At 44.4% G+C, this 11,368-nt stretch overlaps 1 protein-coding gene across 1 annotated transcript in view; it reads left to right on the forward strand.

The window, feature by feature from the left end:
- SCD5 (stearoyl-CoA desaturase 5) overlaps positions 1-11,030 on the forward strand; it is a gene marked incomplete at both ends in the record, with an annotated part of 156,995 nt that extends 145,965 nt beyond the window's left edge. The window contains 2 exons of the mRNA XM_080697214.1: positions 8,060-8,292; positions 10,840-11,030. Of these exons, the coding sequence (XP_080553340.1) occupies positions 8,060-8,292; positions 10,840-11,030 (424 nt within the window). The remainder of the gene's footprint in view (positions 1-8,059; positions 8,293-10,839) is intronic.
- Positions 11,031-11,368: the final 338 nt, after the last annotated feature.

Consider the following 11,368-nt stretch of genomic DNA (forward strand, 5'->3'; position numbering starts at 1 on the left):
TGGAATGAGGATATTCCTCAGAAAGCTGGAGAAGTTCAAAGGTTGGGACCCACATCTCTGTGTAGGAGAGCCACAGCTTACGTGGACTTGGGCATTGTTGGGTGCAGTGGCATTTGATTATGTGAAAATGGACTCTTTCTTCTAAACTAAAAGCTAAGAAATATCTTCCTGATCCTGGTACCGGTGTGATGGGGAAATATGAGGTGGGAGGAGTGAATGGAAAGATTTCTAACATCTATTGCAAACCTTTTCTTATAACCTGTCGCATTTGAGCTATAGAAAGCTTCTCTAGAATTACTGGCAAGGTGGTTTGAATATTTTTGGTTTTGTGTTTCTAGCTAAAACAACGTGTGTCTCCGTTTCAAACCTATGGAAGAAAGCTACTTTACTTAGTCATTCTTGGATTTATCCCTAACCCCCCTTCCTTAACTTCCTTGATGGTCTGGGGATTTTTTCACTTATCCCAAGATTTCAATGTTCTCAGAGAAAGGAAGCCATTCACATTCCAAGCCGAGATTAAACCTGTTATGGTTGTCAATCCTACATATGGCCAAAATTTTACCGCATTTGGCCAGTTGAGAATGACCTAGCTCATGGTCATTTAAGCGAGTAGTAGGAAGCCTCACAGCAAAATCTGTTGCTAGCTGGGGGCTGGACCCCGAAGAGCAAGGATGCCTTTAATCAGGTTGTTGGCTTTAGGTACACAATCCCACACTGGGAGCAAGCCAAGAGATACACATCCTGTGAAGAATCCAAAAGCAGGCTGTGCATTTGTTATATCCTTGTATCTCTGTTTTAATCTTGGCACTTTATCTCTTTGCCCTGCTGAAATCACTGTAGTGTTCTCATTTTCCTGTTAAGCCGAAAACTCATCATTTATTAACCAAAGCATCATTCATCCAGTCATTCCATGAATGCTTAGGCACTCCGTCTGTGTGGGACGCTCTCTGGAGACTCTGGAGAGTCTCGCTTTCTGCTGAACTTGTCTGGCACAGGTCTGATCACCCCAGAATCTGGCACTGGGGTGGATATTACATGGTAGGAAGCCTACCAGGTCGGTCCTTTTATTTATTTATTTATTTATTTATTTATTTATTTATTTATTTGCGGTACTGGGGATGGAACCCAGGAGTATTCTACCTCCGAGCTACACCCTCAGCCCTATTTTCTAGTCTGTTTATTATTTGAAACAAGGTCTCATTGAGTTGCAAAGGGCCTCATTAAGTAGCTGAGGCAGTCGGCGAACCGAGATCCTCAAGTCTGCCTCCCAAATGCTGGGATTATAAGTGTGCGCCATCACACCCGGCCCAGGGTCGGTCCTTAGGATCTACATCTGTGGAATAAGGGGTGGAAGCAGGAAAGGGCAGGAAAGAAGCTGGGCTCTGATCAGTCTCGATGGGAGCAAAGGAGCACTTCCTTCACAGGATGCTGTCACTAGCAGAGGGGCAGGACCTAGGACATTGTGTCTCTTTCTCTACCAGGGCTAACACAGCAGAAGCTGGGAGGTTAAACCTCTCATCCCGGGGTGTGTGGTACACACCTATAATCTCAGTATTTAGGAGGCTGAGACAAGAGGATGGCAGGATCACAGGCAGTCTCAACAATTTAGCGAGATACTCAGCAACTTAGCAAGATCCTATTTTAAATTAAAAATAAATAAATAAAAATAAAAAGATAGTAGTGTACCTCAGAGGTAGACTGCCTCTGGGTAAAACAATCCCTAGTATAGTAACACACACACACACACACACACACACACACACACACACACACACACAAACAAAATTTTTTAAAAAAGATCTTTTAAGCCAGGTGTGGTGGTACATGTTTATAATCCCAGCATTTGGGAGACTAAAACAGGAGGATCTGGGTTCGAGGACAGCCTCAGCTACTTGTGAGGCCTTTTGCAACTCAGTGAAACCCTGTTTCAAAATAAAGAATAAAAAATAGGGCTGGGGGTGTAGCTCAAAGCTAGAATGCCCCTGGGTTCCATCCCTAGTAACACACACACACACACACACACACACACACACACGCACACGACCTTTTATTCTAAGAGGGGATCTAGGTAACACACCACAGTGTCTGCTACAGTACTTTTGACTAGTTCTCTGAACATCTTGACTCATATGGCTTGAACAATAAAAAAAACGCTCTCCATCCCAAATCAAGGCCTCGGGCGAAGGCAACTCCAGGCCTGATTAATGCAGTGGGCCTGTAGCATATTCAAGGATCTTCCTTCTTCTCTGTCAGCCTAGGGGGTCATTTTCTCAGGCTTTTTCCTATCACAGTGAGATGGCTGCAGTAGGATGGTGTCGCTATAGAAAAAGATCAACCACCTCTGCCCCTGGGCTCTTTTCATTGTTGAGAAAATTATTTTCTCATAACTCTCTTTTGCTACTGTGATAAGATATCCATAACACAATACTTATTTTAATCATTAATGAGATCACCCTCCCATGGCACGAAGCACATCCACAATACTGAATCACCATCACCGTGCTATGCAAAACCTCCTTATCATTCCCAATAAAATCCCCAATAATATGTGCCCATTAAATTATAACTTCCCCCTCCTCCCAGCCTGTCATAACTTTTATTCTCATTTCTGTCTCTGAGTTTGCCTTTTCTAATGCCTTGAATAATGGGAATCATACAGTGTGTGTCCTATGTCTGATTTATTTTATTAATCATAATGTTTCCAAAGTACATCCATGTAGCATATTTCAAAACTTCATTCCTAATGACCAAATAATAATCCATTGTATATGTAGGCAATATTTTATTTATTCATTCTGTTTCTACCTTTTGACTATTGTGAATAACATTGCTATACATATATGAGTATGCAGATAATTATTCAGATCCCTGCTTTCCCTTCTTTAGGATGCATATCTGGTAATGGAATTGCTGAGTCATGTGGTAACTTGATACTTAACCCTTGAGAAACCACCAAACTCTTTTCTGCAGCAGCTGCACCATTTTATATTTCCACCAACAAAGTATGGTGAGGGTACTGATTTCTCCTCATGATCACCAACATTTGACATTTTCCCTTTTTAAAAGTAGCCAGCCTTTCTTTCATTATGTTGGCCATGACTGTGCCACCTGCCTCTCCCAAAATTAGTTACTGGCAAAGTGAATTGATAACCATGATTGCCTTAGGCCAATGAGGATCAGCCGCCTTGGATAGGGTCTGAATTCCCTGGAGGACATGTCTGCAGGACATTCCAGCAAGCAAGAAAGGATGGGTGTGAATGATAGGGAGGCTACCATCAGTGTTCACAATGAGGGGGCTTTCAACATAGCAATGCTCAGATCAGAGATCCTGATTCAGCTGATCCAGAGTACATTCCAAATATCAGTCCCTTGTGTGTGTGTGTGTGTGTGTGTGTGTGTGTGTGTGTGTGTGTGTGTTGGGGGGAGGGGTACTAGGTACTAGGGCATTCTCCCTTCGAGTTGCACTCCCAGATCCTATTTAATCTTGAAACAAGATTTCACTAACTTGCTGAAGGTCTCACTAAGGGAGGCTGGCCTGGAACCTGTGATCCTCTTGTCTCAATTTCCAGAATCCTGGGATCGCGGGTGTGCACCACACACCTGGCCTCATTGTCTCTTACTCAGAGTATTGCAACAGCGTCCTCCAGGATCCTCCATACCGCTTCCCCAGTACTCCTCTTGCTCCATCTCCCACAGCCCTCCCCGTTGTCCCTCTGCTCTGGCCCCAGCTTCCCTGAATGTCTCCAGGGCCTTTGTATTGTGGTTTCCTCTGCCTCAGCCTCATGGCTAGCTTCTCACTTCCAAGTCTTTACCAAAAAACCACAGCATCCACCCGGCCTTCCCTAGACAACCTATTTCAAATTTAAGAACCCACCATGAATACATCATATTCTTACTAGCATTTGCTGCTAATAGGCTCCATGTTTAGTTTATTTATATTATTTATGGTCGATCTTCCCTAAGAGAATATATCACATTTACAGATCTGAACCAGAACATCCCTGTTTCACAAAGGGGAGAGATATGTGTCTATTTAGTTCACTTTGTATCTCAGCACTAGGCAGGGCCTGGCACATGGTAGGCACTTAGTAAATTTGTAAGTACAGCATTTTACAGAAGAGAAATCTGAGGCTCAGCACAATTCAATAATCCACTCAAGGTCACACAGCTAGAAGAGTTAAATGTTGGATAGTTAAATGTTCTGTGATGCTTTACAACATAAAAACCCCATTTAGCAAAAGACAAGGTGACATCAGGGGCCCGCTCCAGCCCGGCCTCCACCACCAGCGAAGTCAGGAAGGGTTGGAAAAGAGGAAGGGCTTGGTGCTGGAGGACAGTGTGGAGTTTTCTGTGGACCCTGGGCATTCAGGACTGAGAATCTTTGCAATTGTCCCGAGGCCTGGAGGCCAGTGGCCATCACCGCATGGAGGCCAGTGTATGGAAGGAAGGTACCCTGCCATAGGAAAGATCTGCTGAATGTGTCTGAAATAGTCAGGGAGAGCTTTGAAACTATTTTTACTGGGAAGACCCATCACCCTGCAATCCCACTGAGATGCACCATGCCCTCAGCAATCCCTCACCTTCCCTCCATTCTCTTGAACACAGAGGAGGATCCCAGCCGACTCCAGGGGCAATCAGAGAGCCCTGTCATTTGACCTTTAATCACGATGATTATTTATTTGTTTGTTTATTTATTTATTTATTATATGTATGTGGGGGGTACTAGAGATTGAACCCAGGGGCATTCTACCTCTAAGCTACACTCCCAGACCTATTTCATTTTTTATTTTAAAACAAGGTCTCTCTGAGGATCGCAGTTTGCAGACAGCCTCAGTTACTTAGCGAGGCCCTTTGCAACTCAGTGAGAACCTGTCTCAAAATTAAAAGGACTAAAAAGTAGGGCTGAGGGTGTAGCTCGGAGTTCCATCCCCAGTACCGCAACAAAAACAAAAGCAAATAAAAACAAGGTCTCACAAAATTTCTGAGGGTCTCACTGAGTTGCTGAGGCTAGCCTCCAACCTGTAATTTTTTTCTTCTGAGTACCAGGATTACAGGCACGCATCACCATGCTGTTTTTTGTTTGTTTGTTTGTTTGTTTGTTTTTGTTTTAAGAATGTCTTTTTGGGGAAAGAGGAAACTTGGTGGGCAGTGTTGTGTTAGCTGGAGAAGGCCAGGACCGTTCTCTCACACCTGGGAAGTCACATTGCTTCTGTACTCTCCCTCCCCAGGAGCCAGGGCTCTCCCTGGGGGAGCAATGCACCTCCCTAAGCCTGGGGATCTAGGTTGCCAGACAGCATCTGTTATGGTTAGGACAAAGAATGTCTCCAGAAATCTCAAGCACTGGCAATGCAGACATGTTCCGGGGTGAAATAATTGAATCAGGGTTCTAACCTCATCAGCGGTGAGTCCATTGCTGGATCGTAATTTGAATGGATTCACGGGGTGGTAACTGTGGGCAGGTAGGGTGAGGCTGGAGGAGGTGGGTCACTGGGGTATGACCAGGGGACTATATCATCTTTTTTTTTTTTTTTTGTGGTACTGGGGTTCCTGGAAGCCCTTATACCTCCGGGCTACACGCCCAGACCTATTTTATATTTTTATTTAGAAACAGGGTCTCCTAAGCCAGCGCACGCTGCTGGCTTCGAACCTGCGCGATCCTCCTGTCTCCGCCTCCCAAGCGCGGGGATTACAAGCGTGCGCCACCACGCCCGGCTCATCTTTATCCCTTTCTCTCTCCCCTCTTCCTACTTGCCGTAACTAAGGAGCTTTCCTATCCCATGGGCCTTGTTTCTGCCCTGGAATCAGCTAAGCAGGGAATAAACCTGTGAAGTCATGAGCCAAAATAAAACTTTCCTCCTCTAAACTGTGCTTGTCAGGGGTTTTTGGTCACAGTGACAATGATGCTGACTAAACAGTGTCCGTCCCCAGTCCACTGCGAGGGTTGAAAGAGGCACATGTCCCCGCCCACTGTCCAGCTCGGAGCAAACCCTCAGTACATGCACTTCCTTTCACCTTCTTCTCAGGAGCACCTAAGGGGTGGGGACAGAGGCTCAGAGCAGAACCTGGAAGTTGCTTAGAAAGACTATGGTGTAACCCAAAGAGTGGAGGGAGAGAAGGAGCTGCTGGAATGAATGTCCCACGGCTTTCCTCCACAGAGGTCTAAACCAGGGGTAGCAGCCATCCCCTGGCTCTTCCTAGAAGTCACCCTTGCCCACAGAGACTGCCTCACCCCCAACGGATTCGCCCGCCTGGGGGCACCCTGAGGCCTCTCTGGCTGCCTGGTGTGGGGACTCCTTTCATTTTGGAACAACTCTTAAGGTGATCGGGCCCAGAGTGCCCAACGGGCTTCTCTGAAACTCACCATGGGTGAACTCCCTCTGCCCTCTGCCACTCTGCTCTTTTCCTGAGACATAGGTCTCGAGAGCGCCCCCTACAGCCTCCTGCAGGTATCTCTAGGGAGCCAACACTAAGACCACAGGTGAGACCACAGGTCCTTCGCTGTCTCTGCCCGGCCAAAAACAGCCCACTCCTCTGACTTCCTAGGTGCCCATTCTACACTAAAATACAACCATCCTGAATCCCAGTGACTGAAAAAATGGATGCTGACAGATTAGTATGTTGCCCAATACGCATAATTATTGTGGGAACCAACACTTCTGCATTGCTAACCATCCGCAAAGCACACATGCATACATGATTTCATGTGCTGCCAGGATCTGAATTCTGATCCTAACACTTACTAGGCTTGTGATTTCAGGCCACCTTTCTCTTTCTCAGTTGCCACATCTGTAAAATGGAAATGGTAATGATCCTTTGCTCCAAGAGTGTTTGTTGGAATTAAATGAGTCGATGCAGGTAGAGGTGTCAGAATGGTTCTACTTCATGGTAGGGTCTTAGTAAATGTTTGCTAGGTACACAGGCCAGAAATCAAACTAGCAATGGCTTGCTTTTTAATGATTACTTTTTATGTGGCCATGTCTGTATACTTATTGTCTGTACTTATGTGGTTTAGAATATAATCTATGATGGACAGAGGGGGGGGAGAGGGAGAGAGAGAGAGAGAGAGAGAGAGAGAGAGAGAGTGTGTGTGTGTGTGTGTGTGTGTGTGTTCCTGGGGATTGAACCACCCAGGGACATTCTACCTCTGAACTATACTCTCAGCCCTATTTATTTATTGACTGATTGATTATGGTACTGGGGGTGGAACTCAGGGGCATTCTACCTCTGAGCTCCACCCCCAGCCCTATTATTTTATTCTTTATTTTGAAACAAAGTCTCGCTGATTGCAAAGGGTCCCACTAAGTAGCTGAGGCTGTCCACAAACCTCGATTCTCCTGTCTTAGCCTCCCAAATACTGGGATTACAAGTGTGGGCCACCATGCCCGGCCCCTTTTTATTTTTTGTTTTGAAACAAGGTCTCACTAGATTGCTGAGAGTCTTGCTATGTTACTGAAGCTGTCCTTGAAGCTGTGATCCTCCCATCTCAGCCTCCCAAATTCTGGGATTACAGGTATGCCTCCTTATGCACCCAGTGACTTTTTTTTTTTAAGTGGGAGGTTGTCTACCTTTTTAACCAAGCTAAGTTAGTACAAAATCACCTACCTGAAACTATTCAGGAAGTACTATTTCTTAAAATTATTCAAGTAAACCTGCCCATCAGGATGGTTGATGGATGAAAGAAATTTTTAGGAGCCATTTCAAACTGGTAGCTTATAGGATAAAGGTACTTCTAAGACACATGGCTTTGGCTGGGATGATAGTGATTAATTTACATTGAAATTCTTCTGAAGTATGCTACAGGGCTGATCACTTTCTAGAACAGTGTTCTACCTGTTCCAATTCTCAAATGTGTGTTACCTGCCTAGGCTTTGTAGTTATATGGGTTCGTGTTATCTGCAAGACTTCTATGACACACAGCAGTCTTCTTATATAGAGAGGGTTAAAGGAGCTCACTGGCACAGTTCCCCCTTTGGGCTTTTTTACTTTCCAGGTAACTTTCACACCCTGTCTCCACCTCCGTGGACAGGTGGCTAATAGTGACATGATGTCCTGCTCACAGGTACTATAAGCTCACCGTGGTGCTCATGTGCTTTCTCTTCCCCACTCTGGTGCCCTGGTACATCTGGGGAGAGAGTCTGTGGAATTCCTACTTCCTGGCCGCCATCCTCCGCTACACCATCTCCCTCAATGGCACCTGGCTGGTCAACAGCGCTGCCCACATGTATGGAAACCGGCCCTATGACAAGTACGTCAGCCCTCGACAGAACCCCCTTGTCACTCTGGGCGCCATTGGTAAGTTGGGGCACTGGGAGCCTGCGGGGAGAGTGGCAGCCTGGATTCTACTGACTTCTCAATGGTTTTATGGGATCTGTAGCGAGAGGGAGGGGAATGGAGTGAACTTGAGCTTTGGGCTTAAAATTCTGGCTCTTAGACAAGCCATGTGATTTCTCTGGTTTACAGTTTTCTTCTCTGTTCAATGGGAAATAGCAACGTTGACCTCACAGGAATATAAAAACTGCTTGGTGCAGTGCCCGGCACATAATAGGGGATCAATAAATAGTAGTTATTTACTTTTACTGCAGAAATTTGCCTAAAGGAGGAAGAGCAGTTGACTTTTCTCTCAAACTGCCCTGACCCATCTAGCTTTTGGCTGTCCAGCCACTTAGCAGAAGATAGGCTTCAGACAGAGAGATGGGAGAAAGGAGACGTGACTGTGTGGGAGCCGCAGACTACATATTGTATGACTTCATTTCTGTACAATGTCCAGAAGAGGCAAATCATACAGGCAGAAAGGAGGGGTGGGAGGGACTGGGAGGAGGTTGAGAAGATGACTAAGGTGTTTGTCGGGGTCTTTGGGAGATATAAACTTTATTGTGGTGATGTATGCACAACCCTGTGAGTATACTATTAACAGCCGCTGAAAGCACTATACTTTAAGTGGGTGAGTTGTATGGCACATAAATTCTATCTCCAGAGGCTGCTTTTAAGTTTTAAGTGAATGAAGCATCATAAAATGCAAATACAAACAAAAATGAGATATCGCCTCATACCCATTAGAATGATTGTTATCAAAAAGACAAATCAAAGTCAATCATTAAGCCAAGCATGGGAAGGAGGGAGGTGGAGAGAATGGGGCTGGAATTGGGTAAGGGCTGATTGGGTGATGTGTGCATGTATGCCTCCACCATCTTTTAGCCCATTAAGATGTATGACTACAAGGCATCAATAAAAAATTTTTTTAAAAGACAAATAATAATGCATGTAGGTGAGAATGTGGAGAAAGGGGGACCCTCACAAATGATTAGGATTGTAAGTTAATGCAGCCATTGTGGAAAATAGTATGGAGGTTCCTCAGAAAATTAAAATTAAACTACCATATGATCCAGTAGTCCCACAGGTGGTATATATCCAAAGGAAAGGATGTGAGTACACTGAAGAGGGTCCTGCACTCCAGTGCTCAGTGAAGTGTTATTTATAGCAGCCAAAGCATGGAATGAGCCCAAGTGTCCATTAGTGGAGGAGTGGATAAAGAAAATGTGTATATACACAAATGGGATACTCTTCAGCCTTAAAAAAGGAGGAAATCCTGTCATCTGTGACAACATGGATGAACTTGGAGGACATAATGCTAGTTAAAGCAAGCCAGGTGCAGAAACACAAATACTGCATATTCTCACTTATACCTAGAATCTAAAAAGAATGAATCATGAAAGTAAACATAGGATGGTGGTTACCAGGGGCTGGAGGAGGTAGGAAGATTGGGAGGTACTGGTTAAAGAACCAGTTGGACCAGAGGAATATAAGCTCAGGAGATCTAGTGTACAACATGGTGACTATAATTAAGAACAATGTGTTCTTGAAAATTCTTATCATTAAAAAAGCATTAGGTGACACACATGTTAATTTACCAATTCCACAGTATGTACAACATGTTAAAATGTGGTATATATGTTTGTTAATTTTAAAAATAAATAAAATAAATGCAAGAAAAAAATTAAATGAACCCAGGCATGGTGGGGCACACCTGCAATCCTAGTACTTGGGAGACTCAGGCTGAGGATTGCAGTTTGAAGCCCAGCAGTGTATGGTAACTTAGTGAGACCCTGTATAAAAAAAGGGGGGGGGGCTGGGTGTGTGGCTCAGAATGCCCCTGAATTCAATTCCCAGTACCGCTAGAAAAAAAAAAATCAAATGAGGGCTAGAGTTGTAGCTCAGTGGTAGAGCACTTGCCTAGCATGCATGAGGCCCAAAGGTCTATCCCACACTTTAAAAAGAAAAAAAGAAAAATCAAATGAGAGAAACCCTCACACCTCTCATGAATATAACTTTGAGAGAAAAGTAAAGGACAAAAGCCCAGAGAGGGAGGATAACAACATAGGTAGATTTTGGATATGTGGAAGACCCAACTCCTTAATTTATTATCTATCTGAAAAATTCTCATTTCCTTCTTTCAAACTTTCCCAAGAACTTCTCTTCCTGTCATCCTTCCAGCTCACAGAAACTAATTTCCTTTTATGAACACAGGTGAAAATGATGATCCATTACCAGCCACTTAGCGTTTAGCTTGAGAGGAACAGCTTGAAGCCAAGGTATCCTGTCTGCAATTCACACAGGAAAATTAATCTCGTGACTTCATGCTGATAACTAGCTGTATTGTTATTTTTCTGTTCATACTTAGGCTAGCCAACTGAGAAAATGCTTCTGCGGGCTGGAACCAAGTCTTTTGCTCTTGCAGAGCCTAACACATCTTACACGTGGTAGACCCTCAAAGAATAGGTGATTTAAGAAATCTGTGGGACTGGGTGATGGCATTATGCTGAGGCTTGCTTTGTCTTCCAGGTGAAGGCTTCCACAATTACCATCACACTTTTCCTTTTGACTACTCCGCCAGTGAATTTGGCTTAAATTTCAACCCAACCACCTGGTTCATTGACTTCATGTGTTTCCTGGGGCTGGCCACTGACCGCAAACGGGCAAGCAAGCTGATGATCGAGACTCGGAAAGCCAAGACTGGAGATGGCAGTGCCTGACTGCGCCGGCCATCAGCTGCCCGGCATGTCTGCCGTTGATGTCGCGGCTCATGGCTCTTGTCACGACAGTTCTCTCGTTCAACAGATCTTTAGGAGGGGGTAGGAGGCGGGGAGAGAATGTGATCTATGTGGTTTGGGAATTTCTTGTCTATAAATGATGTCAACTCTAACTACCAATGAAAAAAATGTAAGTCAATATTAGTACTATGATTTAACATAGCATATGATATGTGGTTTTAATCGATGTAGCTACAAAATTTCAAATATGCATTGTTATGTGCTTATACATGATGTTAACCTTGGCAGGATAAATATTAAATTTTTTCAGTCTAATCCAG

Source organism: Muscardinus avellanarius, assembly GCF_963383645.1.
Source record: "Muscardinus avellanarius genome assembly, chromosome: 6".
NCBI lineage: Eukaryota > Metazoa > Chordata > Mammalia > Rodentia > Gliridae > Muscardinus > Muscardinus avellanarius.